At 44.7% G+C, this 28,000-nt stretch overlaps 1 protein-coding gene across 1 annotated transcript; it reads right to left on the reverse strand.

Annotated features, from left to right (window-relative positions):
- Positions 1-7,837: 7,837 nt before the first annotated feature.
- On the reverse strand, positions 7,838-27,916 carry TMEM127 (transmembrane protein 127). Its single transcript, XM_072148927.1, has 4 exons — positions 27,827-27,916; positions 13,669-13,931; positions 11,706-11,870; positions 7,838-10,796 (listed from the first exon to the last, which is right to left on the reverse strand). The coding sequence occupies exons 2-4, from the start codon at positions 13,910-13,912 to the stop codon at positions 10,492-10,494; spliced, it is 714 nt and encodes a 237-aa protein (XP_072005028.1). The 5' UTR covers positions 13,913-13,931; positions 27,827-27,916; the 3' UTR covers positions 7,838-10,491.
- Positions 27,917-28,000: the final 84 nt, after the last annotated feature.

Consider the following 28,000-nt stretch of genomic DNA (forward strand, 5'->3'; position numbering starts at 1 on the left):
TACCATGTAATATAAATGCAGCACAAACTAATTTGGAGATTTGGAGGGGATGAGGATAATTGCTGGAGTCTGGACAATAGCTTCAGATGGTCTCTACTTCTTGAGCCTGTGCAGGTCTTCTTGTTAGTACAGAACCTTTTTGGTGCTCTGTACCAAGCTTGTAGCTAATTATAACTTCCAGCATCTATTTATATATAGCCACTGTACATACCTGTACATATATTAATCATTAGTAAGAAATTCTGCCACTCCTGATCCACCCAGCAACACCCATCACATCACATCTGCATTGTAAATAGGTCTAGAAAACTCCCAGTGCTACTAACTACAGACCAGTCTCCAATCTCACTTTCATCTCCAAACTCCTGGAACGCCTGTTCAATTCCCGACTGACCCGTTATCTCTCTACTAACTCCCTCCTTGACCCCTACATTCTGTATTACGCTCTATGCACTCCACTGAAACTGCTCTTACTAAAGTCTCCAATGATCTCCTCACTGCTAAATCAAAGGGTGACTATACTCTTTCTCTTCCCATCTTACTCTCAGTGTCGGGTTCCTCAGGGATCAGTCCTAGGTCCTCTTCTCTTCTCCCTCTATACTGCCCCCATTGGACAAACCATCAGCAGATTTGGTTTCCAGTATCTCTATGCTGATGACACCCAGCTATATACTTCTGCACGTAACATCACCAGAACACTAGTGATTGTCTCTCTGCTGTCTCTACTATCACGTCCTCTCTCTTCTTGAAACTTAAAGGGGTATTCTAGTCTCGGCATTCACATTCAGTTTCATTAATCTGCCATATATAAACATTTCTTCAATTAGATGTTATTAAAAAAATGTTCCTGTGTGAAGATAATTTCCCATAAATGTAGTGATATGGTCCCTTAGAAACAAGACTGTGTCCTTGGATACGGCCACCTCGGCTGGAGAGGTTTCACAAAGAAAAAAAACGTTTTTGTATATGAAATGTCTGTGAGTTACTACATGTCCCACAGCCATCCTGTGGTAATGAACGCTGAATCCAGGAAGTCAGGCAGAGCTCAATAGCGCATGTGTGGCCACCGCTGCAAAAATGTGAGGTGGTCGTATCCGAGGAAGCTATCTCGTTTCTAAGGGACAACATGCCTGCATTTATGACAAATTATCTTCACACAGGAACATTTTTTTTAATAACATCCAATTGAGGAAATGTTTACATAAGGCAAATGATACCCCTTTAATCTTTCTAAGACTGAACTCCTTATCTTTCCACCATCTACTAACCGATCCAACCCTGACCTCTCCATCTCAGTCTGTGGGATCACTCTAGCACCGAGGCAGCAGGCCCGCTGTGCTGGAGTTGTGCTGGACTCCGACCTCTCCTTTGCACCATATATTCAATCTCTCGCTCGCTCTTGCCGCATGCATCGCTGAATTGAAACCTCTAAAATTCTAATTGTTGCGCTGATTTGCTCATGACTAGACTACTGTAACTCCCTACTATTTGGTCTTCCACTCACTAAACTCTCTCCTCTACAATCTCCTCTTAATGCAGCAGCCAGGTTTATATTTCAGACCAAACCCTACACAGATGCCTCCAGTCTGTGCCAGACACTATGCTGGTTGCCCGACTCCTTCCAAATACAATTTAAAATCATTAACCTCATCTACTAACCCTCATCCACAAAGCTCTGCATAAAGCTGCACCTCCCAATCTCTCATTTCAGTCTATTGCCCTTCCTGTGCTCTCCGATCTGCCAGTCATATTAGATTAATCTCTACCTTAATTCGAACCTCTCATGAACGTCTCCAGGACTTCACCCAAGCTGCACCAATTCTATGGAATGCCCTCCCCCGGACTCTCAGACTAACTCCTAACCTCCAAAGTCTCAAATGTGCTCTTTTAAACCATCTCTTTAGGCAGATCTATCACACTCACTAACTGCATGAAACGTCAACTCTCTCTATACTAATCCATCCTTTATCCTCCTCCTCTCAGTTATCCAGCAAACACCAGATATATACCAACATCCAGGCTTTTCCGCAGTCACTTTCACCTTGGATATGTATATCAGATGGCGGCTGATGACTGGTTCAAGCAACAGAAATTTTATTTATTAAATTATTGCACAATGTGCATCATATATCAATATGTTGCACAAAGTTTAGTCCCCAGCAAAGTGATCAGTCTGTGGCACGACACTCTTTACCTCCATGATCACTAATTGATGGTTATACAGTAATTCAGCTGTTGACTGATGCTTTGGATAATGTTGTGACTTCTTGCTTGAGGAGGGGGAAGAGGAGCTACTTCATTTGCTAAGCTGTACTTTTACTTCTTCATATATATAAAAATAGTTCTAGATATGCGATAAGGCAGTGGTGGCGAACCTATAGCACGGGTGCCAGAGGTGGCACTCAGAGCTCTTTCTGTGGGCACCCAGGCCTTCACCCCAATTTAGAGTTTGCCAGATAGGACTCAAGGCTTTCCCCTGTGATCCAATACAGCCCAGGACGTGCCAAGCTCTGTGCTATTTTAAAGCAACATCCTTGGGTGCCAGGACTGCAGGAGGAGCAAAAGGGTATGGACAGAGATGGATTATTGTTGGAGCTCCTGCTCTGGGTTACCTGATCCTTCCTCTTCAGGGGACCCTGGCGGGAAGCTACAATCCAAATTTCTCCATCATCTTTCAATTGTATTGGTGAACTCAGGACGCCAATACGATTAAAACCTGTGATACAGCAGGTTCCAATAAGTTACTGCTTAAATTGTTATGTTGACACTTTGCAACATACAAGCAGGTTTTGGTTGTAGTTTGGGGCGCTCTGTCTCCAAAAGGTTCGCCATCACTGCGATAAGGTGTAATACGCTATATGAGCCCTGGGTAGATAGGGGGTTATTTTGCAGCATTCATTGGCAGGCTTTTATTTGAGTCATCCCCTCTAAAATTTTTATGTGACGCCTATTAAAAGTAAAATTTTACCTATTATCCGTTTTTTTCAGTGAGCTGTTCATAGATGATATAGTATAAAATTCTCATAAAATTTTCAAATCATAAAAGTTTTGTATAATCCAGACAACCCCCAGACACATAACCTAAGTTTAACTAGCTAAACTTTGTTTTGCGCTGTCGTGGTTATCATTCCTGGAATTTGCTTTTATTTGCCTCCTATCGTGCAATCACGATGCATAAAAATACAACATGAATCATTTCCAAATGTTCTAACAAAGAGACTGTCAAATGACAGGCGTGAAAGCTGTAGACATTAATTGCTTCTTATTTTATAAACTTTGAAAGTATTTAAAATACATGTGAAGATGTTTTACTAGCGAAACCTAAATGATGTCTTCCCTTGACTTGTGAAGACTTGACTTCTGATAGAAAGTTCAATCCAGATAATGAGGTCTTTTAACATTTTATATGAAGGTGCACAATATCTCCCCTCCTCTCAATTGTGCAAATGTTAATGACCCTATAGTGGCATGCAGATTAGATGTAGTGTTTCTCCCCCCCCCCACCCCCCACCCCCGCCAAAAAAAAAGATGAAAATTGGGATGGATTTTCCTGCCTTTTCAGAGTACTTCTGAAATATAAGCCCTATCCAGAAAATAAGACCTAGAAAAAATGGCTTTCTCTAGTAAAACATGACACCTAACAACACAGTGCTTGTGCTATTTTAAAGAGGATAATCTCACCATAAGGTTTGCGATTCGAGGTGCCAGAAAACGAGTAATTTTCATATACAGCTCGCATTCCAGACATAACTTTAAAAGGGTTATCCGGCTGTTAAAGATTACTGGGGACCGGGCTGGGGTGGGCTAGTTAAATATAATAAACATGTACTTACATACTCCGGCGCCGATGGTCCGCGCCGTGGTCCGTTTGATCCGTGCCCCTGTTTGTTTACAGGGACACAGAAGCCGCGCACAGGGAACTTCCGGTCCGCAATGTGGCCGGCTCCTCCCATCCGTCCCTATCTTTAACAAGGTTTTTGGTACCACGATTCTCCTCTTTAAAAGGATACCAGAACAGTGGGGCACAGTCACCAGGTCAGTGGCGCAGAGTTCCTGAAATAATCGCAAATGCTAGCTTATTGCTAGCACTCGTGCTTATTTGCCCCAATCCGCCACCTTCACGCCAGTGGGGCACGAGCGCCAGCGTATGATAAATATGCCCCAGTGTCTCTATGTGCCGGATACAATGTGCTACAAGCAGATACATAGACAAAAGGGACTCAGCCAAGGAAAGAGTCATTGCAAGCCATGAGAAATTTTCTCCAACGATACTAAAGGCAATACAGTAACAATAACTTTTACAATTCAAGGTTTGGAGAGTAATAATGATGTTCCAGAAGATGACGTGATTCAACATGAACCTGTCTTATTTTTGGATAAACACAGTAATTTCCTATCATGTTATAGCACAGGAGGATATGAACAGATTGTACATAATGCACTACAGATAGCAGATAGCATATTATAGAGCAGGTGTAGCTGAGAAAATTGTACGCCCTCTCCTATCAGCAGGCAGTACATTAAAGAGCAGGAGGAACTGAGAAGATTGTACATACTGTCTAATGCGCAGGGAGAATGTTATACAGCAAGAGGAGCTAAGAAGAAGATTGTATGCAGTGTCCTGTTTGTAGGCAGCAGGTTATAGAGCAGGGGGAGCTGAGAAGATTGTATGCAGTGTCCTATCTGCAGGCAGCATCTTATAGAGCAGGAGGAGGTGAGAAAATTGTACACAGTGTCCTATCTGCAGGCAGCATGTTATAGAGCAGGAGCTGAGAAGATTTTCCACATAATACCTATAAAGTCACTGTGGACTGTGCGGATTCTGGTGCACAATCTAAAAAGGAACCTCAAAACATACTGGTAGGTTGATTAGATTGTCAGCCCCATTGGGGACTGGGACTGATTTGTGGTCTGGGAATTATTATTCTTAAAGGATTTCTCTTCTCATGTTGGGAGAAGAAATTCTACAGATCCACATTCTGCAGATTTTTGAACATTTATCATTGTATATGAACTTTTTATAAGTTGTTCTAGTAGTGGAACCTTAATCTGGTTGGACATAATGGGGCATATTTACCTACCCGTCCCTGGCGCGTTCCCCAATGCACTGTAATGCACTGTGCCGCGATTCACTAAGATTGTGCGCCCATTATCCTGCATGTGTCGCTTCCCCGTTCAGGTCGGACGGAGTTCACCTTCTTCTTCCTGGTGCATGTAAGTGCATGACTTGCGACACAATTTAAATGTTAAATACCGCGCTTAGTCCGAATCAGTCGGATCGTCTGACGACCCGCCCCCGATTTCTGTCGCATGAAAGCCGGCGCAGCTGCGCCAAAATCCGATCGCGTGTGACGCAATCCCCTTCTAAATACCTTTCCCCCGTGGCGCAAATCCTGAAAACGTTGAGAAGTCAGACGGAAATATGAGATGCGGACCCTTAGTAAATAAGCCCCAGTATATATCACCACAGTGCTGATGGCGTCACATGATTCAGACATGTGAGCCATTCCTAAAAGCTGCAGGAAATCCTGATGGGTTAGTGCATTATCTGTAAATTGTGAGACATAGCTATAGCAAGCAAAGTCATGTGTAAATGTACCCCTAAATGCCAATACACTTTATACAGCTATTCCATCTGATCACCCATACACATGCATGCTCAGTCTAGGGTAGTGGACTACTCAATAGCAATAGTAGAGCACCTATATATGTGAGGAAACTAAGTTACGGTTAGTTAGATATTCATAAACTATTCTAATATAGGTGGACTACTGCAGACAGCTCAGAAGTTATCGCCCCTTTGCACAATATGCTAATATTCACCATGGCCAATCCTTCCTTACCCCAATATTAGAATGCATGTAGTGTGTATGATCCCCCCACTACGCCTGGCATTGATAATGTGACGGCCTATGCCATGCGGCCACCGTTTCTTTCGACTTATAAATGCAAATGACAAAGTAAGTATCCATATTTTTTTTTATTTTCCTATAAAATAAAAAACACACAGAGCAGTTTGAACGAAATGAATATAAAAAAAAAAAAATCAATAGCATTTGTATCATTCAACAGATCCGTCTGGGAAATGTCCTCAAACCGGGGAATCAAAAATGAAAAAGTCCACAGAATAATATTCATGGCCGATTGTGTGTGGTGTCGCCTCTGCGTTATAAACATCACAAATAGAAGCTAAAAATCTAAAATAGAAGCCAAGTCTACAGTAAAGACATCCTGGAACATATACAGATATGCCTACAAATTCACGTGGGAGATTTTCTTCTGTGTGCACCCTGTATATCATGGTGTACCCCCTGTTCAAGTACACATAGGGTGCAGCGCAATGAAATGCTCTACTCGACGGATGTAAACTGGGTAACCATGGAAGAGGTCAAAGAGAAATGGCGCCCCGACCCCACAAAAAAGGAAAAAGCACTTGTAAATATTAGATTTGGGCTATAATTTTCACAACATTCAGGTAAATCGCAGTATTACTTAATTTACAGAAGACCCAGAGTCACCCCTATTCTAATAAACAGAGAAAAACTGAAAAAAATGCACATTTTTAAGCAAATTAATCTCGGCCAAAAAATATACGGTGCCAGTTCATTGGCATAAAGACGATAACAGAAGTGTCTGAGAGTAAAAGTGTTCTAGTTCATGGGAACCAATCAGAGCTCAGCTTTTGTTGTCCCACAGCAGTTTTTAAAATGAAAGCTGAGCACTGATTGGTTGCCATGAGAAACTAGAACAGTTTTGCTCTCTGGCACTTTTGATCAATCTCCCCCCAAACATGTCATGGTCACCCAGTTTCTCTTCAAAGAAAATTGTCCTAAGTTTGGTGTTAAAATAAATATATCTTCAATTAAAGCATCAACAAGGGCTTATACCCAACTTTCCCAGACTAACTCACTAATAGACAATGATTATGATGGAAATGACCGCTATCACCAGGGTTACCACTCAGCTTTCCCAGTTCCCATGTACTTTCCACTGCATAACTTATTACGTAAGACAGAGAAAGCCGAGTGGCCTGTTAGACAAGATAGCTATTCCTTTCCACCACTTCGAACACCTGCAAGCTCTGCTCAGCCAAGTCTGCATGTGTTCTCAAAACGCGGCTTCTCTTGAGAACAAGCCGTTCAGGTATATTAAAGTCAGGTGGCATTCATATGCGTTTTTTTGGAAATTTGGATGTTGTTCATCTACTTGTATGGCCAGGGATGCACAATTCCAGGGACTTCCATTTACCAGTGAATCCTTACATGGAATTATAGGTGTATGTGTGTGGGGGGAGGGGGATGTTTTGTCAGAATAAATTAAGAAAGAGGATGTTATCAGGTGATCATGATCTACATTATTGTGCAAAGCTATACAAGGCATACCCCCCCCCCCTCCCATTTATCAGGGCCCTCTATGGAATTAACCTAAGTAACGTCAGCGCCTAGCCCATATCACCAGTGTGGACTGATATCACAATCACAACCACCAACAATAGAAAATACTTAAAATACATAAACCAAGGTTACAGTCAAGCAGTAAGAAAGATAATGGGTCACTATTGGTCACCTTTATAGGGGCGCACTCTTATAAAACCCTACAACCCCATTGAGTAGCCAATTGTTCCCTCCCCCCAAAATACCTCAGTGTTTATTAAAGTCTGACGTAGGGTGACGTATTATCTTTCCATTCTCCAGGTGCCAGGTTTTTTGGACTAAGCCATATTGGGAAATATTTTATAAAAAAAACAAAACATTATTGCTCTATGTTTTCTATAATTACCTCTATAAACGTGATTTTTAATTCAGATTCAAAGAGAATTTCCCCTAAAAGTCCACAGTAAATATAAAAATCAGGGAATGGTTGTCTAAAATGTATGTTTGATTCCATATTATTCTTTTTTTTTTTTTTTTTTTTAATTAATACTGTAAAAAGTGAGTTTTAGGAAATAGTTGACTGATACAGAGCTCCAAAACCCCTGCACAGGCATAGAGTAAGGGTGATGCCACACATGGCGTTTTGAACCCGTTTTTGGTTTGTTTTTAAGCAGTCCATTAAAAACACATCAGTTTTTGACCAGTTTTAATTAAGATAATTGTTAAAACCTGTCAAAAACGGATGTGTTTTCAAAAAACGCATGCGTTTTTCAACGGACTGCTTAAAAACGGACCAAAAACTGGTTCAAAACGACATGTGTGGCATCACCCTAAGATGTAAAATGGATTCTCCCCCTGTTAGAGGGCTAATACCTGGGGAACCCCTTATTGATTACAAAAACAGGGGTCCCCTACTCGTCTGTGTAAATGAAGACATCCCGGGTGACAACCTCTGTGTCAGCTGTATTGGTGTGGTATCACACAACTTTTCCAGAAACAGATAAAACTACAACCATAGGGCTTTTATTTACCAGAGATTTTTTTTCAAATTCTAATTTTTAACTCTGTTGGGGGATATCAGTGGGGGAGATTTATCAGAAGTGTCTGAGAGGAGAACTGTTCTAGTTGCCCATGGCAACCAATCCGAGCTCAGCTTTCACTTCCCCACAGCTGTTTATAAAATTAAAGCTGAGCTCTGATTGGCTGCCGTGGGCAACTACAAAAATTTTACCTCAGAAACTTCTCATAAATCTCCCCCACTATTTGTTTAGGCAAAATAAAAACAATTAAAATATTATTTTGTTATTAAATGGCCACTTTTTCCTAAAAAAAAAATTCACTTCTAGTGGAAACAATGGAGACCTCCTCCATTTTGTACTATTTAAATATTGTAAAATTCGCTTTAATGTCTGGGATACATGATTAAATAATATTATATAATGCTCTGGTCATTATTTTTTAATTTTTTTTTTAGTTTTGCCAAGTTCCTGCCTGGTAAATGCCTTATTGTGCCCCTGGAAACCAGAAGAAAATATATATATATATTTAGACTCAATTAAAAAGACTATATACACCAAAGGTATATAAATATCACCCATGCATTAAACTGCACGTGCCGCTCACAAGGAGGCAGCCATTTTGTGGAGGGAGTCCAAATATTACAGTCAATCCGTCAAAAGTTGAGGCCACAAAATGGCTGCCTGCGTGTGTGGGATAGGGACGGCCACGTGTTATGTCATGGAAGAGAAAAACAAAAATAATAAAACACAAAATGGCAGATTTATGGAACTAATGTACTTTGTACTCCACAGCAACCAATCACAGTGCAGCTTTAATTTCTTATAGTGCTGCTGAAACATAAAAGCCGCACAGTGATTGGTTGGTAAACGGTTTCATAAATCTGAGCCAGATTTCTTTTAAAAACACACTCAGACGTCACAATTATGTTCAAAGGACAAACAGTCGGGTCGCACCCTAGGACCATTCGTCCTCTTCATACAACAGAACGGAATATCTGAACCCATCCAGATCTCTGTTTACTCCAAACTATCTAATCTCAACTCACATGCTTCACTTTGGTAATCACAATAAAGGCAAAGTCCATCCAAAACCTTAAAGAATAGGTGTGATTGTGGTAAGCACCAATAGTACACTTACAATGGTCCAGGAGGAAGGTGTATATGGAGTTGTGACCTCTACCAGAGAAAAGCTCCTTATAGGGAACCTGTCAGTAGGTTTGGGGCCCCATAACCACCAGTATGCCTTCATGCGGATAGGGTTTTGGATTCCAAATTTTTTTTTAATCTTCACAAGATCCCAGGTGGTAAAGTCGGTGGGAGTCCAATGACTTGAGCGAGGAAAGTGCTGGTGGTCACCCGACACTTGCAAATTTACCACCTGGAAGCTGGTGACTGCATCCACGTAAGATAAAAAGGTTTGGGGTCCTGGATGAAATCATGGTGACTGATTATGGGCCCAAAACCTACAGATTGGTTCCCTTTATGTGGCCATTTCCATTCAATACCCCTGGGTGCACAAATATCTCTGAGCATGCACGTGCCCTTAAAGACATTAGTGAGAACGGCCAACAGCTGGTGGCATCTACAGCAGAATGGAGGGCACCATGTATGTTGGCACAATGTATAGCAAACTAGACATAGGGTCACTTAAAAGTGTAGCAACTTCTCATATCCCGTCTTCCCGGACCTTTTTAAGAGTGACACGAGGAGAATACTGGGATAATCTATTCAGGTTCTGAGTGGAGTCAGCCTTTATAGACTGCTAGGTAACCTATAGCTTACCATGGTAAGCAATACAGAATGTCCACATTCCAGGCCGTGACGTGGCGCAGCAGCCAACCTGTGAGAGAGGCGCATTGAAACCTGTATCAAAGGCAGACGTAGGGGGTGAAGCAGTTATAGACAGGGAAAAAGCACAAAAATATAACAAACAGCAAAAGGAAGCGGAAGTGAAATATGTTGTGGATGACCAAGCTGCAGGAGGGTACGGAACAGCCCATCTCCATACACCTGAGCCAGTTTGGCCACAATGTCCTCCTGGGGATGCAAGCAGCAGGTTTTCCATCTGTTGTAGGGAGACAGTCTGATGGTGGCCCGGGCTATGGCGTGTAAGCCGGCGGTGGCTGGAAAGGATTCATGACGTCATACTCGGCAGGGTAAGAGTCAGCTTCCATCTCCGACAACAACTCCAGAGCCTGCTCCTCTTCCTCAGATGGATAATGACGTAGCAGGTTGGCAGCAGTGGCAAGGATGGATGCCCCTCCTGCCCCGGCCACCAAGTAGAAGCTTACAGCAAAGGTGACGTAGACCTGGGAGCCGTGGTATTGTTTGTGTTGCTGCTGGAGTGCGAGTATGAGCTCCGAGGCCCAATAGCAGAAACCGATAACTGTGGCACATTGCAAAACTGGAAAAAACAAAGAGTGGTTGAGAGCGGGATAGTAATAAGAAACCCCTAGTTATACAACTGCAGCCCGCCACACAAGAAAAGAACAAAAACTAACAATGAAGACAGGAATAAAGTAGAAAATCAGAATTTTTTAAATTTATGTGAAACATCTTAAAGGGGGTTTTCCACTCAAATCAGACCATGACTGACACTGACCGACCCCCTAGATCAATTGATCAGAAGGTCATACAGTCCTCAAAATGGTAGCAAGGAAATCATCTCATCTTGCAAAAAATGAAACCTCACACAGCTTCGTACACCAAAGTATGAAAAAGTTATAAGGGGCAGATGATGACAAACTGAAGATTTTTTTTTTGTACAGAATGTTTTAATTTTTCTGAATGTATTAAAACACAATAAAACCTATATAAATTTTGTATCACTGTGATCGCCCCGACCCAAAGAATAAAAAAGCAAGCCCACAAGAAAATGTTGCTAATGCTTTGTTTCCACCAATTTCACTGCATTTGGATTTTTTTTCCTGCTTCCCAGTACACGTCATGGAATATTAAATACAGTCACTTAAAGCCGTCACACATCGCTTTACACGAAAAAATTTTAAAAGTTACAGAATTTTGAAGGTTGGGAGTGAAAAATGGCTTGGTCATTAAGGGGATAAACAGCATAATATTGGGAGGAGGAAGGGGCTTTGCCGATATGGACAGTTCTTTTTGCAGAATGAAATCTGTAGTCACCTCCCTATGAAGCTGTGAGATTTGGGGTCATCAGAAATCTGCTGCCTACTAGATGATAAGTTGTGATCCTGGGACAATCCCATTCAACCAAAAAAAAAATCCAAAAGTTGGAGTTTGCACCATGCAAAAAATCTGGAAAAAAGTAATGCTAGACATTTGTAACCATAATTACCTGTGAGTATGTGGGCAAAAGCGTATCGCCTTGTAATCTTGAGAGCCGGATGTTTGGGGCCGAAGACATCAAGCAGGAAGGCAGTCATACTGCAGGCGATGCCCAGGAAGCAGAAGCCAGCGATGACACGGAGGAGGAGTATGGTCTGATGGTTCATGCAGAACTCTGCAGTACACAGCGCATACATCACTATCTAGTCAGGTAGGGAATCCACAATCTAACATCATAATCAAGCGTGATAAACAAGGCAGGACTGTGGAGATGGTAAGGAAACTTCTGACTCCAAAATTGCCTATTTAATTTCCCTAGCTCTGACTCCAACTGCACCAAAATGGTTACCAACTCCGACTCAACAGTCCTGTTTTCCTGGTCCCTCTAGCAGTGGTAAAATGAATGCGCCCATTTCTTCCTAGCGCCTTTTAACTCTGTTTTGTAGCAGAGAAGCTTAACTACTGAGCATGTACATAAAGTGCAGCCACATTCATCTGTACTAAAAGGGGGATTAGGAGTGCGCAAGCCGTGCTGACAGGCCACATGCAACCTGTCAAGCCATGAGTTGCGCCCCACACCCTGCTGACAGTCACAGTCCAATGAGCACTTCCATAACTGATGTAACATAACTGATGTAACATGACTGATGGAAGCTTTCATTGGTGCAGGAAGCCAGATAGCGGTGACTGCATCAGAGAAGTTCCCATTGCTCCCGGGTCATTTTTTACTGCTTCAGTGTCAGGACCAGAGCAGAGCAGACCCAGTAAAAGGGAAGTCCCAGGAGTGGTAAGTACTTGTCAGCTGTAGTGTACTGCTCCCGGGTCCTCTGCACTTTGGCACAGCTCTGCTCTGGGTCCTGATGCCAGTGTACAAGCGCGGGACACAGAGCAGAGCGTTACATGGAGGAGAGAAGAAGCTGCAGTGGGGTTCAAGGAGAAGAAGAGCCAGGAGAGGAGAGTCTGCTCTTAGGTCTCCAGTACTATTATTGTCTATTCTGGAGTCTCTCTAATATTATCATTATCTGCTCAGAATGCAGTATTTGGTTGCCGGGGTGCTATTTATTGCTGTGCTATTTATCATTTCTGGTTGCATTTTTTGCTGTATTGTGGTTGTTGATGCATCTAGGCTGCTGGTTACTGATGCGGCCCCTTAAAGTCAAGTAGTACGACAGTATGGCCTTTGGGCCAATACATGTTATTCACCCCTGACCTAAATCTTCAGATAGTTAAAAGAAAATGTCATAACTTTTATCATTTGTTTTATATTTTTGGTATTGGAGTCGGTCTATTTTTATCACAACTTCAACTCCATCAACTCCATTCCACTCCACAGGGACACTTTCTCATAGATCCAGGCACTGTGATTGTGGTATCTTCTTATATTTGTTATCCATGGCCTCCTTCCTTCTAAAATCAAGTTTTACAGTCTCCTGGGGGGGGGGGGGGGGTGCTTCCAGAGCCCCTCCCACTGCCTGCAGTAATCTCCCACACTTAGTGGGGGGGGGGGGGGGGAGGGTGCTCCATCATAGTATAACAGCTTGTAAAGCTGCAGCATGGAGGGGCTCTGGTAACATCCCCCAGAGTCTATCGAGCTCATTAGCATCATTTTAAAAGTTGATTTCAGAGGCCATGGTTAAAAAATATAAGATTACCATAGTCTCTGTGCCTGGATCTATGAGTAAGTGTCCCTTGTGCTTTGATGGTAGATTTCTTTTACAAGAACCTGGGTTTATTTTAACAGGGGTTGTCCAAGAGTAATACAAAATAGCGAGGTGTCTGGAGTGGAGTGAGTGGAGCTTCTGTGCCCCTATAAACAAACATGGGACACCAAGAGCGACGGAGGAACTACTAGTTTATTTTTTTATGCAGCACCCCCCCCCCCATTGCTATTTTTTAATACTCTCAGACAACCCCTTTAAAGTAAAAATTGCTTTACAAAACACTGAAACACAGGTCACTGCCATAGGACTTACTGGTCAGTAGCTCCGGATCCTCAGTTCCAAGTACATCGGCCACCCCCAGCTCCTGGCGTTTGCAGGTTCCCCCATGGATATGTAGCCAGGCTGGTTCTGCCAGGGCAGTACACAGGGCTGTGATGGATAACGCGCCAGGCAGGGCTGATGCCAGGCTTCTTTCTGGCTGCTTGGGCAAAGAGTGAGCCCCATGACCCCTTCTCCTCGGCATTGAAGAACCACCGGACCCGCCGGGAGCAAACATGTCAGGAGCTGGTATCCGTCTACAAGCAGAAACATAGAGAAGATGTTAAACACCTCTGCCAGCTGAGAAAAGTCAGGGAACGCAGTAGTAAGTCAGGGAAGTCAGGGAACGCAGTAGTAAGTCAGGGAAGTCAGGGAACGCAGTAGTAAGTCAGGGAACGCAGTAGTAAGTCAGGGAAGTCAGGGAACGCAGTAGTAAGTCAGGGAACGCAGTAGTAAGTCAGGGAAGTCAGGGAACGCAGTAGTAAGTCAGGGAAGTCAGGGAACGCAGTAGTAAGTCAGGAAAGTCAGGGAACGCAGTAGTAAATCAGGGAAGTCAGGGAACGCAGTAGTAAGTCAGGAAAGTCAGGGAACACAGTAGTAAGTCAGGAAAGTCAGGGAACGCAGTAGTAAGTTAGGAAAGTCAGGGAACGCAGTAGTAAGTCAGGGAAGTCAGGGAACGCAGTGGTAAGTCAGGGAAGTCAGGGAACGCAGTAGTAAGTCAGGGAAGTCAGGGAACGCAGTAGTAAGTCAGGGAAGTCAGGGAACGCAGTAGTAAGTCAGGAAAGTCAGGGAACGCAGTAGTAAGTCAGGAAAGTCAGGGAACGCAGTGGTAAGTCAGGGAAGTCAGGGAACGCAGTAGTAAGTCAGGGAACGCAGTAGTAAGTTAGGAAAGTCAGGGAACGCAGTAGTAAGTCAGGAAAGTCAGGGAACGCAGTAGTAAGTCAGGAAAGTCAGGGAACGCAGTAGTAAGTCAGGGAACGCAGTAGTAAGTCAGGGAAGTCAGGGAACGCAGTAGTAAGTCAGGGAAGTCAGGGAACGCAGTAGTAAGTCAGGGAACGCAGTAGTAAGTTAGGAAAGTCAGGGAACGCAGTAGTAAGTCAGGGAAGTCAGGGAACGCAGTGGTAAGTCAGGGAAGTCAGGGAACGCAGTAGTAAGTCAGGGAAGTCAGGGAACGCAGTAGTAAGTCAGGAAAGTCAGGGAACGCAGTGGTAAGTCAGGGAAGTCAGGGAACGCAGTAGTAAGTCAGGGAAGTCAGGGAACGCAGTAGTAAGTCAGGGAAGTCAGGGAACGCAGTAGTAAGTCAGGGAACGCAGTAGTAAGTCAGGGAACGCAGTGGTAAGTCAGGGAAGTCAGGGAACGCAGTAGTAAGTCAGGGAAGTCAGTGAACGCAGTAGTAAGTCAGGGAAGTCAGGGAACGCAGTAGTAAGTCAGGAAAGTCAGGGAACGCAGTAGTAAATCAGGGAAGTCAGGGAACGCAGTAGTAAGTCAGGAAAGTCAGGGAACGCAGTGGTAAGTCAGGGAAGTCAGGGAACGCAGTAGTAAGTCAGGGAAGTCAGGGAACGCAGTAGTAAGTCAGGAAAGTCAGGGAACGCAGTAGTAAGTCAGGAAAGTCAGGGAACGCAGTAGTAAGTCAGGGAAGTCAGGGAACGCAGTAGTAAGTCAGGGAACGCAGTAGTAAGTCAGGGAAGTCAGGGAACGCAGTAGTAAATCAGGGAAGTCAGGGAACGCAGTAGTAAGTCAGGAAAGTCAGGGAACGCAGTAGTAAATCAGGGAAGTCAGGGAACGCAGTAGTAAGTCAGGAAAGTCAGGGAACGCAGTAGTAAGTCAGGAAAGTCAGGGAACGCAGTGGTAAGTCAGGGAAGTCAGGGAACGCAGTAGTAAGTCAGGGAAGTCAGGGAACGCAGTAGTAAGTCAGGGAAGTCAGGGAACGCAGTAGTAAGTCAGGGAAGTCAGGGAACGCAGTAGTAAGTCAGGGAAGTCAGGGAACGCAGTAGTAAGTCAGGGAACGCAGTAGTAAGTCAGGGAAGTCAGGGAACGCAGTAGTAAGTCAGGGAACGCAGTAGTAAGTCAGGGAAGTCAGGGAACGCAGTAGTAAGTCAGGGAAGTCAGTGAACGCAGTAGTAAATCAGGGAAGTCAGGGAACGCAGTAGTAAGTCAGGGAAGTCAGGGAACGCAGTAGTAAGTCAGGAAAGTCAGGGAACGCAGTAGTAAGTCAGGAAAGTCAGGGAACGCAGTAGTAAGTCAGGGAAGTCAGGGAACGCAGTAGTAAGTCAGGGAAGTCAGGGAACGCAGTAGTAAGTCAGGGAAGTCAGGGAACGCAGTAGTAAGTCAGGGAAGTCAGTGAACGCAGTAGTAAATCAGGGAAGTCAGGGAACGCAGTAGTAAGTCAGGGAAGTCAGGGAACGCAGTAGTAAGTCAGGGAAGTCAGTGAACGCAGTAGTAAATCAGGGAAGTCAGGGAACGCAGTGGTAAGTCAGGGAAGTCAGGGAACGCAGTAGTAAGTCAGGGAAGTCAGGGAACGCAGTAGTAAGTCAGGAAAGTCAGGGAACGCAGTAGTAAATCAGGGAAGTCAGGGAACGCAGTAGTAAGTCAGGAAAGTCAGGGAACGCAGTAGTAAGTCAGGGAACGCAGTAGTAAGTTAGGAAAGTCAGGGAACGCAGTAGTAAGTCAGGAAAGTCAGGGAACGCAGTAGTAAGTCAGGGAAGTCAGGGAACGCAGTAGTAAGTCAGGGAAGTCAGTGAACGCAGTAGTAAATCAGGGAAGTCAGGGAACGCAGTAGTAAGTCAGGGAAGTCAGGGAACGCAGTAGTAAGTCAGGAAAGTCAGGGAACGCAGTAGTAAGTCAGGAAAGTCAGGGAACGCAGTAGTAAGTCAGGGAAGTCAGGGAACGCAGTAGTAAGTCAGGGAACGCAGTAGTAAGTCAGGGAAGTCAGGGAACGCAGTAGTAAGTCAGGGAAGTCAGTGAACGCAGTAGTAAATCAGGGAAGTCAGGGAACGCAGTAGTAAGTCAGGAAAGTCAGGGAACGCAGTAGTAAATCAGGGAAGTCAGGGAACGCAGTAGTAAGTCAGGAAAGTCAGGGAACGCAGTAGTAAGTCAGGAAAGTCAGGGAACGCAGTAGTAAGTCAGGGAAGTCAGGGAACGCAGTAGTAAGTCAGGGAAGTCAGGGAACGCAGTAGTAAGTCAGGGAAGTCAGGGAACGCAGTAGTAAGTCAGGGAAGTCAGGGAACGCAGTAGTAAGTCAGGGAAGTCAGGGAACGCAGTAGTAAGTCAGGGAAGTCAGGGAACGCAGTAGTAAGTCAGGGAAGTCAGGGAACGCAGTAGTAAGTCAGGGAACGCAGTAGTAAGTCAGGGAAGTCAGGGAACGCAGTAGTAAGTCAGGGAACGCAGTAGTAAGTCAGGGAAGTCAGGGAACGCAGTAGTAAGTCAGGGAAGTCAGTGAACGCAGTAGTAAATCAGGGAAGTCAGGGAACGCAGTAGTAAGTCAGGGAAGTCAGGGAACGCAGTAGTAAGTCAGGAAAGTCAGGGAACGCAGTAGTAAGTCAGGAAAGTCAGGGAACGCAGTAGTAAGTCAGGGAAGTCAGGGAACGCAGTAGTAAGTCAGGGAAGTCAGGGAACGCAGTAGTAAGTCAGGGAAGTCAGTGAACGCAGTAGTAAATCAGGGAAGTCAGGGAACGCAGTAGTAAGTCAGGAAAGTCAGGGAACGCAGTAGTAAATCAGGGAAGTCAGGGAACGCAGTAGTAAGTCAGGAAAGTCAGGGAACGCAGTAGTAAGTCAGGGAACGCAGTAGTAAGTTAGGAAAGTCAGGGAACGCAGTAGTAAGTCAGGAAAGTCAGGGAACGCAGTAGTAAGTCAGGGAAGTCAGGGAACGCAGTAGTAAGTCAGGGAAGTCAGTGAACGCAGTAGTAAATCAGGGAAGTCAGGGAACGCAGTAGTAAGTCAGGGAAGTCAGGGAACGCAGTAGTAAGTCAGGAAAGTCAGGGAACGCAGTAGTAAGTCAGGAAAGTCAGGGAACGCAGTAGTAAGTCAGGGAAGTCAGGGAACGCAGTAGTAAGTCAGGGAACGCAGTAGTAAGTCAGGGAAGTCAGGGAACGCAGTAGTAAGTCAGGGAAGTCAGTGAACGCAGTAGTAAATCAGGGAAGTCAGGGAACGCAGTAGTAAGTCAGGAAAGTCAGGGAACGCAGTAGTAAATCAGGGAAGTCAGGGAACGCAGTAGTAAGTCAGGAAAGTCAGGGAACGCAGTAGTAAGTCAGGAAAGTCAGGGAACGCAGTAGTAAGTCAGGAAAGTCAGGGAACGCAGTAGTAAGTCAGGGAACGCAGTAGTAAGTTAGGAAAGTCAGGGAACGCAGTAGTAAGTCAGGAAAGTCAGGGAACGCAGTGGTAAGTCAGGGAAGTCAGGGAACGCAGTAGTAAGTCAGGGAAGTCAGGGAACGCAGTAGTAAGTCAGGAAAGTCAGGGAACGCAGTAGTAAGTCAGGAAAGTCAGGGAACGCAGTAGTAAGTCAGGAAAGTCAGGGAACGCAGTAGTAAGTCAGGGAACGCAGTAGTAAGTTAGGAAAGTCAGGGAACGCAGTAGTAAGTCAGGAAAGTCAGGGAACGCAGTGGTAAGTCAGGGAAGTCAGGGAACGCAGTAGTAAGTCAGGGAACGCAGTAGTAAGTCAGGGAACGCAGTAGTAAGTTAGGAAAGTCAGGGAACGCAGTAGTAAGTCAGGAAAGTCAGGGAACGCAGTGGTAAGTCAGGGAAGTCAGGGAACGCAGTAGTAAGTCAGGAAAGTCAGGGAACGCAGTAGTAAGTCAGGAAAGTCAGGGAACGCAGTAGTAAGTCAGGAAAGTCAGGGACCGCAGTAGTAAGTCAGGAAAGTCAGGGAACGCAGTAGTAAGTCAGGAAAGTCAGGGAACGCAGTAGTAAGTCAGGGAAGTCAGGGAACGCAGTAGTAAGTCAGGAAAGTCAGGGAACGCAGTAGTAAGTCAGGAAAGTCAGGGAACGCAGCAGTAAGTCAGGGAAGTCAGGGAACGCAGCAGTAAGTCAGGGAAGTCAGGGAACGCAGTAGTAAATCAGGAAAGTCAGGGAACGCAGTAGTAAGTCAGGAAAGTCAGGGAACGCAGTAGTAAGTCAGGAAAGTCAGGGAACGCAGTAGTAAGTCAGGAAAGTCAGGGAACGCAGTAGTAAGTCAGGAAAGTCAGGGAACGCAGTAGTAAGTCAGGAAAGTCAGGGAACGCAGTGGTAAGTCAGGGAAGTCAGGGAACGCAGTGGTAAGTCAGGGAAGTCAGGGAACGCAGTAGTAAGTCAGGAAAGTCAGGGAACGCAGTAGTAAATCAGGGAAGTCAGGGAACGCAGTAGTAAGTCAGGAAGGTCAGGGAACGCAGTAGTAAGTCAGGAAAGTCAGGGAACGCAGTAGTAAGTCAGGAAAGTCAGGGAACGCAGTAGTAAGTCAGGAAAGTCAGGGAACGCAGTAGTAAGTCAGGAAAGTCAGGGAACGCAGTAGTAAGTCAGGGAAGTCAGGGAACGCAGTAGTAAGTCAGGGAAGTCAGGGAACGCAGTAGTAAGTCAGGGAAGTCAGGGAACGCAGTGGTAAGTCAGGGAACGCAGTAGTAAGTCAGGGAAGTCAGGGAACGCAGTGGTAAGTCAGGGAAGTCAGGGAACGCAGTAGTAAGTCAGGGAAGTCAGGGAACGCAGTAGTAAGTCAGGAAAGTCAGGGAACGCAGTAGTAAGTCAGGGAAGTCAGGGAACGCAGTGGTAAGTCAGGGAAGTCAGGGAACGCAGTAGTAAGTCAGGAAAGTCAGGGAACGCAGTAGTAAGTCAGGAAAGTCAGGGAACGCAGTAGTAAGTCAGGAAAGTCAGGGAACGCAGTAGTAAGTCAGGGAACGCAGTGGTAAGTCAGGGAAGTCAGGGAACGCAGTAGTAAGTCAGGGAAGTCAGGGAACGCAGTGGTAAGTCAGGGAAGTCAGGGAACGCAGTGGTAAGTCAGGGAAGTCAGGGAACGCAGTAGTAAGTCAGGAAAGTCAGGGAACGCAGTAGTAAGTCAGGAAAGTCAGGGAACGCAGTAGTAAGTCAGGGAAGTCAGGGAACGCAGTGGTAAGTCAGGGAAGTCAGGGAACGCAGTAGTAAGTCAGGAAAGTCAGGGAACGCAGTAGTAAGTCAGGAAAGTCAGGGAACGCAGTAGTAAGTCAGGAAAGTCAGGGAACGCAGTAGTAAGTCAGGGAACGCAGTGGTAAGTCAGGGAACGCAGTGGTAAGTCAGGGAACGCAGTGGTAAGTCAGGGAAGTCAGGGAACGCAGTAGTAAGTCAGGGAAGTCAGGGAACGCAGTAGTAAATCAGGAAAGTCAGGGAACGCAGTAGTAAGTCAGGAAAGTCAGGGAACGCAGTAGTAAGTCAGGAAAGTCAGGGAACGCAGTAGTAAGTCAGGAAAGTCAGGGAACGCAGTAGTAAGTCAGGGAATGCAGTGGTAAGTCAGGGAAGTCAGGGAACGCAGTAGTAAGTCAGGGAAGTCAGGGAACGTAGTGGTAAGTCAGGGAAGTCAGGGAACGCAGTGGTAAGTCAGGGAAGTCAGGGAACGCAGTAGTAAGTCAGGAAAGTCAGGGAACGCAGTAGTAAGTCAGGAAAGTCAGGGAACGCAGTAGTAAGTCAGGGAAGTCAGGGAACGCAGTGGTAAGTCAGGGAAGTCAGGGAACGCAGTAGTAAGTCAGGAAAGTCAGGGAACGCAGTAGTAAGTCAGGAAAGTCAGGGAACGCAGTAGTAAGTCAGGAAAGTCAGGGAACGCAGTAGTAAGTCAGGGAACGCAGTGGTAAGTCAGGGAAGTCAGGGAACGCAGTAGTAAGTCAGGGAAGTCAGGGAACGCAGTAGTAAATCAGGAAAGTCAGGGAACGCAGTAGTAAGTCAGGAAAGTCAGGGAACGCAGTAGTAAGTCAGGAAAGTCAGGGAACGCAGTAGTAAGTCAGGAAAGTCAGGGAACGCAGTAGTAAGTCAGGAAAGTCAGGGAACGCAGTAGTAAGTCAGGAAAGTCAGGGAACGCAGTAGTAAGTCAGGAAAGTCAGGGAACGCAGTAGTAAGTCAGGGAAGTCAGGGAACGCAGTAGTAAGTCAGGGAAGTCAGGGAACGCAGTGGTAAGTCAGGGAAGTCAGGGAACGCAGTAGTAAGTCAGGAAAGTCAGGGAACGCAGTAGTAAATCAGGGAAGTCAGGGAACGCAGTAGTAAGTCAGGGAAGTCAGGGAACGCAGTAGTAAGTCAGGAAAGTCAGGGAACGCAGTAGTAAGTCAGGAAAGTCAGGGAACGCAGTAGTAAGTCAGGAAAGTCAGGGAACGCAGTAGTAAGTCAGGAAAGTCAGGGAACGCAGTAGTAAGTCAGGAAAGTCAGGGAACGCAGTAGTAAGTCAGGGAAGTCAGGGAACGCAGTAGTAAGTCAGGGAAGTCAGGGAACGCAGTGGTAAGTCAGGGAAGTCAGGGAACGCAGTAGTAAGTCAGGGAAGTCAGGGAACGCAGTGGTAAGTCAGGGAAGTCAGGGAACGCAGTAGTAAGTCAGGAAAGTCAGGGAACGCAGTAGTAAGTCAGGAAAGTCAGGGAACGCAGTAGTAAGTCAGGAAAGTCAGGGAACGCAGTAGTAAGTCAGGGAACGCAGTGGTAAGTCAGGGAAGTCAGGGAACGCAGTAGTAAGTCAGGGAAGTCAGGGAACGCAGTGGTAAGTGAGGAAAGTCAGGGAACGCAGTAGTAAGTCAGGGAAGTCAGGGAACGCAGTAGTAAGTCAGGAAAGTCAGGGAACGCAGTAGTAAGTCAGGAAAGTCAGGGAACGCAGTAGTAAGTCAGGAAAGTCAGGGAACGCAGTAGTAAGTCAGGGAACGCAGTGGTAAGTCAGGGAAGTCAGGGAACGCAGTGGTAAGTCAGGGAAGTCAGGGAACGCAGTAGTAAGTCAGGGAAGTCAGGGAACGCAGTAGTAAGTCAGGGAAGTCAGGGAACGCAGTAGTAAGTCAGGAAAGTCAGGGAACGCAGTAGTAAGTCAGGAAAGTCAGGGAACGCAGTAGTAAGTCAGGAAAGTCAGGGAACGCAGTAGTAAGTCAGGGAAGTCAGGGAACGCAGTGGTAAGTCAGGGAAGTCAGGGAACGCAGTAGTAAGTCAGGAAAGTCAGGGAACGCAGTAGTAAGTCAGGAAAGTCAGGGAACGCAGTAGTAAGTCAGGAAAGTCAGGGAACGCAGTAGTAAGTCAGGGAACGCAGTGGTAAGTCAGGGAAGTCAGGGAACGCAGTAGTAAGTCAGGGAAGTCAGGGAACGCAGTAGTAAGTCAGTGCTGTACTCGCCTTCTCTTGTAACCCCAGAGAGGAATGGTGCCCCTAGTGTGTAATGTCTATTCACATACAGATCACAGACCCCCATTAATCAGATACTTGTCACCTCTCCTGCACATGCCATAACCCCTTTAATAACTGATTTTATGTATGGCACTGATGGGCAGCGCAGCGGCTCAGGGTCTATAATGTTTTTTTGCAACACTTGGGTAAAACAAGGGCAACATCCCATCACTTGAGATTCCTATAAGAACTGTGGATTCCCCCCACACTACAAGCTGATGATGACCATTTCGATACATTAGGAAGCAAACATACCTTGAGAATGCTGTAGCTACACTGATGCAGAAATTTATCTTGTTTAATCCCTGCTGAGTTGAGTGATTTTGCTGAAAAAACAATTATAAAATTATGATAATGAGGCTCTGCCGCTCCTGTGGCTGCTCCGGTGCTCTCCCTAATAATGCACTGCTCCAGAGATTGATGTAATCACTGTGTTGTCCCTGACAGGGAGAAGTAATCAATCGCTGCACCATCCCTCAGCTGCTATATATAAGTCATCCAGCTCAGGTTGATTAGTCCTGTCTGGACAGTTCAGGAAGCTCCGTGTAACATGTAGGCTGAAGGCAATCCAGCTTTCCCAAGATCCTCAATGTTATAATTGTTTTTTTCAGCAAAACCACTCAACTCAGGGATTAAACAAGATATGTGCCTGCATCAGTGTAGCAACAGCATTCTCAAGGTATGTTTGGATCACAATGCATGAAATCAAATGGTAGGCTTCCTTAAGACAGGGCAATTATGGAGGAAAACCTGTTGGATGTCTGGAGAACAGGGTTTACCTTCCAGAAGGTCAACAACTCCTAAAATTACATCCAAAGCTACAATGTAATGGTTTCCATACTGTATTATAATGACCCAGTCACAGTACAGGCCTAAGCTTGAAAAATTGTTGCTCACAAACGTTCTCCAACCAATCTGACAGAGAGAGTGAGCAAAAATCTGTACTGACTCTGGAGGGCTGAATACATATGCACTCCAATAATATGCAAAAGCATCTAACATTTTTATTACACTTCACAAATGCTTGATACTTTGTGTCACTCTAAAGGGAACCTGCCAGGGTGATATGAGACCCTAAACCAGCTACAGGTCCTTATCGACCAGTGGTTACCCTCTATGGGGTCATATTTAAAAATTATATTTACCTTCGTCTGCAGCTTCCGCCACCTGCGCTTCAGAGTACACCCAGGCTTCACTGTGCAAGCGCCGGAGGTACAGCGCATGCGTAATGAGGCCAGGATATTATCCCAGCTTCACTTGCCACAGCGCAAGAGGTGGCGCCGGTGAGGGATCTGCAGATGTGAGTCCTTTGTGCATTTACAGCTAGGTAAGTATAAATTGTGGCCACCAGAAAATAATATATAAAAGTAGATTTGAGACCCTTAACTACATATATCCTTATATCATACTATGATATTTGTTAATCTACCTAATAAGTGCTCATTTAGAGAGCTGAGAAAGCACAGAGCTGGGAGGAGCAGGGGAATGGAGTGAGCGCTCTTCAACCCTCCTCCCTCCATAGCAGACGAGCGACTGCGACGAAAATCTTCCAAAGTATAGGACATGTCCTCCATATCTCCTTACAGCCTGGAATGAGACATGGAGAGGAGGAAAACTTCATGGAGGATACTGTGCTTTCATGTGATCAGATACATGGCTAAAGGACCTGAGATGATGTCACATGACACTACTGCTGCATGCTGAGAAGAAGAAGAAGCTACTGGATTTAGCCAGAGAAGGCCATGTCCTCCTTGTATCGCTATAGATATCCCTGGATAACGAAAAAAATTATGAAGAAACTATTTTTCGCTAAAAAAGGGTGTTAGTTAGTTAATAGGGCTCTATGGGAACCTACCACTAGCTGTATATGTCAAAAATGTGGTGACAGGTTCCCTTTAACCAATTAAGGACTGTTTTTCGTTCATTTTTCGCTCCCCAGCTTCAAAAATCTATAACTTTTTATATTTATTTATGAGTGTACATATCTGTATGAGGGCTTCATTCTGTGTAAGAAATTGAACTTCTCAGTGATGGTATTTATTATTCCACGCCGTGTACTGGAAAGTGTGTGTGTGTGGGGAATTCCTAATGCAGTGAAATTGAAATGAAAAAAAAACACATTTGCACCATTTTCTTGTGGCCTCTGTTTTTTATGGCTTTCATAATCCAATTAACGCGCCTATTTATTCTTTGGTTTGGTCAGTCACGGGGATACCTAATTTATACAGGTTTTATTGTGTTTTAATACATTTCAAAAAATGAAAAAAAAACCCAAAACATTCCGTTTCGCCATCTTTTGACGCTATTAACTTTTTTTATACTTCGTTGTACAGAGTTGGCTAGGGTGTCATTTTTTGCAAGATGAGCGGATGTTTTCGTTGCTACCATTTTGAGGACTTTAAGACCTCTTGATCACTTTTTGTAAAATTTTTTATATGTTGCAAAATGGTAAAAAAGTAGTATTTTCGGACATTTGAGTGCTATTTTCCTTTACGGGGATAAATGCTGGGGATAACCGTTATTATATTTAGATCGACTGGACATTTTGGGACGCGGTGATAAATAATATGTGAATTATTTGAAGAAACTTGTTTATTTTTATATCAGCTCTAATGAAAGAGAGGTGATTTGAACTTTTAGGTTTTATTATTTTTTTTTAATTTAAACTATTTTTTTCACTATATTTCAGGGCCCCCTGAACTTTAACCCCCTGGGTTGTCTGATTGATCCTACCATACTACAGAAATAGACGACAGAATAGTACTATACAGGCATGTTATGTACAAGATAGGTTCTGTAGGTTTGTTCTTACGTTGAATTGTATGTAAGTCTTACCTGTATACTTTATAATTGTAAGCCAGAATTTTTTTGGTCTCTGTGACGATTGGATTTTAAAAATGTTGGGTTGTCATAAGGAGTAACAATAAAGCTTAATTGATGACACCTCTAATAACTGTTACAGCTGTTTATTGAAGCCTAGGGCTAAAGTACAGTAAATTACCAACATCCAGAGGTCCGTTTGTAACTAGGGGTTGTATGTAAGTCGGGTGTTCTTAAGTAGGGGACCGGATGGTAGGTTTGTTGAAGCTATACATCTGGAGGGGGTTGTCTCTTCAGCACATTAGTGCTTTGCTACCAAATCCAGTCACACAAGTGACTGCAACAAATCTGAATACACCGTCACATAAGCCATAAGCTACCCTGCACTGCACGTCCCTGGGCCCTACAGTATATTGTCATTTACACAGAGGAGGAGGAGGAGACTTGTCACCAAAATAAAGACAGTGACAACAAAGTCAGGAATGAGCGGGGTGTGACACAACCAGGAACCTCTGCCGGGATATACAGTGGGGCAAAGGTCCGGGGACACTGAAAAACAGCGTGAAAACTACAACAGCGCTACTACCCTGTACCCAGCCGCCGCACTGGCATCATAAACCACTGTTATACTCTGTGTTCACCTCAGATGAGCCGTAGTGTTTGCCTGTCCAAACATGGCCGACTATTAACATGGGTCCAGTTGATAATCTGAGGTAATGAGGTGAAATGCTTTGTCTGCGACTCCTTCATCTGTGAACATGATGAGGATGTGACAGCATAATGAGGGTTGTAGTTATCAGCTACTACTGAAATTGTAAAATATGTAGTATACTCTAACAGACTGTAAGCTCTTGGGAGCAGGGCCCTCTCCTATTGTTCCATAGGATTATGTTATTACTCTGTAGTGTCTTATTTTGGCTGTATAGGCAGTCCCCGGGTTATGTACAAGATAGGTTCAGTAGATTTGTTCTTAAGTTGAATTTGTATGCAAGTCGGAACTGTATAGTGTATAAATGTAAACTCAGCCAGAATCTGTGACAATTGGATTCTAAAAATATCGGGTTGTCATAAGAACCAGGATTAACAATAAAGCTTATTTGCAGACATCTTTTATAACTCCTACTGCTGATTATTATAGCCCAGGGCTTAAGTACAGTGAATTACCAACATCCAGAGGACCGTCTGTAACTAGGGGTCGTCTGTAAGTCGGGTGTTCTTAAGTAGGGGACAGCCTGTATATGTTCCCCGTGATGTGTACAGCGCTGCAGAATACGATGGCGCTATATAAAGATTTTTTTTATTATTATGCCAATACACTTTACATCCATATTCAACAACTGCACAGCTGCATTACTGTCATGAAAGTTCGGGAATGGATAAAGGCCTCTGCATTACAAACTTGAACAGGGCTCAGGTCTCACTAATGGGTGAAGTCGAGCATGCATTCTCCTACTGCTACAGAAGTGTCACAAATTGCTGAGCATAGCTCTGAGGTATCTCCAGTAGAGATGAAAGGAAGCAATGTTTCTGTTCGAGTTTGGCAGGCACAATCCGGATATATTGTAGGCCTAACAGCTAATCCGGTATATTGATGCCCCTAGCAACTAGCCATGGCTATGTTAGACGATCAAACATCATCAATGCTCTACTCATTTAGGATGTTCTTGTGGGAAGGGAAAGGGAGCAGTCAGATCTCCAAGGATCAATGCCATAGCTATTAGTTAGGGGCATAAATTTGGCAGATTTGCTCTTCGGCTACCTGTCCGGAATATGTAGAGAAACATTGGGGCACATTTACTAACAACAGTGCAAATTGCACTAAATGCAGTTTGCCTGTGTAGTGTGCAGGGGGCGCCAGAGTCAGGATTTGTGGCCCCCGTTCATCATGAATCTTGCACCCCCTGCAATGCTCCGACAGAGTGCTCCCCTTTTTTTGATGCACCTTTAATATGTGCAACACAATTCTATCGGACTTTGCATGTTAAATTTGGCACACGGTCCGACTTTGCCCCCACATGATGCCTAGCACGTGCGTCACAAATGTGCCTCGGACACTTCTTAAATATCTGTGCAAGTCGTTTGCACTAGAAAGAACGTGCAAAGTCCGTCAGAAAACTGGTGCACGGCCGTTAGTAAATGTGCCCCACTGTCCCCACTCATCTATTATCTCCAGTAGTCCTGCTCACTATCCATGAGAGCGCTGGAGAAAACTGAGCACTGTGCTCAGCAATTTCCTGATGCTCCCACTATATGAAATGGAGCAGCAGGACCTCATTCTCTGGATTCCTGGGGTTCCCTACAGTCAGTTTGGTTTATTATCCCGTATACTACACTCTTCCTCCTCACCGACATCCAAGGAAATATGACTGATGACAACAGATGGCTTATTATATATCACTCAGCTTTACCAGGAGCAGATAGGACATCAGAATTAGCTGAATGGACGTTTTCCGCAATCGAAGTCTTAATTCACACCATGCAGAAATCGCCATTTTCCCAGGACTTGTAGATATCCTTGTACACGTTACAGACACAACCTCATTCAAGTGAGCGGGACGAATTTCGATTTCTACAACCAAATCTGCTAAATTAATTTTTTACGATTTTCATATATTTTATTATGGAAAAGTAGCACCAATAGTTGTCAGGTGTGGATACGGCTGTAATACCGGATGTGGAGAAGGGGAATCTCCAGATACCACTTTGGTAGTTGGCGACTGTTGTTTTTGTGACGAATAAGCGCAGATAATCAGTACCGGCACTTGTTATTGTCCCAATAGCAGAATTTTATCTTGTATGTAGACATTACTGACAACAGACATGACTGAGAGATGTACACTTCTTTATATCAGAGATCAGGGGGTGAATATATACTAAAAGATAAGGCTACACCCAGGGTTGCCCAATACCGATCCCTACCCACTAATACACCTATACCTAAGCCATCCCCCACCATTATCCAGCACCTTTCCCCCCCAATCACCCCGGTATTACTGACCGCAGCCGCCGCTCCTCTTCTTCCCGTCGCTCGGTTTTAACCACAGCTGACTTCCGCCTCCTCCCTGCGTCACTGGCCCCGACCCTTGCAGGAAAACAATAAAACAAAAATAAGGTGGAAGCCATATTTCCGTAGTCTCTACTGAATGCGGGCTTACCGGAATGTCTAATCCAA

The sequence above is a fragment of the Engystomops pustulosus genome, chromosome 4 (genome assembly GCF_040894005.1).
Source record: "Engystomops pustulosus chromosome 4, aEngPut4.maternal, whole genome shotgun sequence".
NCBI lineage: Eukaryota > Metazoa > Chordata > Amphibia > Anura > Leptodactylidae > Engystomops > Engystomops pustulosus.

Coding starts and splice junctions, on each gene's coding strand:
- TMEM127 (XM_072148927.1), bottom strand. CDS start 13,912: ATGTTTGCTCCCGGCGGGTCCGGTGGTTCTTCAATGCCGAGGAGAAGG. Junction 11,871..13,668: donor GGATCCGGAGCTACTGACCA/GTAAGTCCTATG, acceptor TGTGTACTGCAG/AGTTCTGCATGAACCATCAG. Junction 10,797..11,705: donor TTTTGCCCACATACTCACAG/GTAATTATGGTT, acceptor TGTTTTTTCCAG/TTTTGCAATGTGCCACAGTT.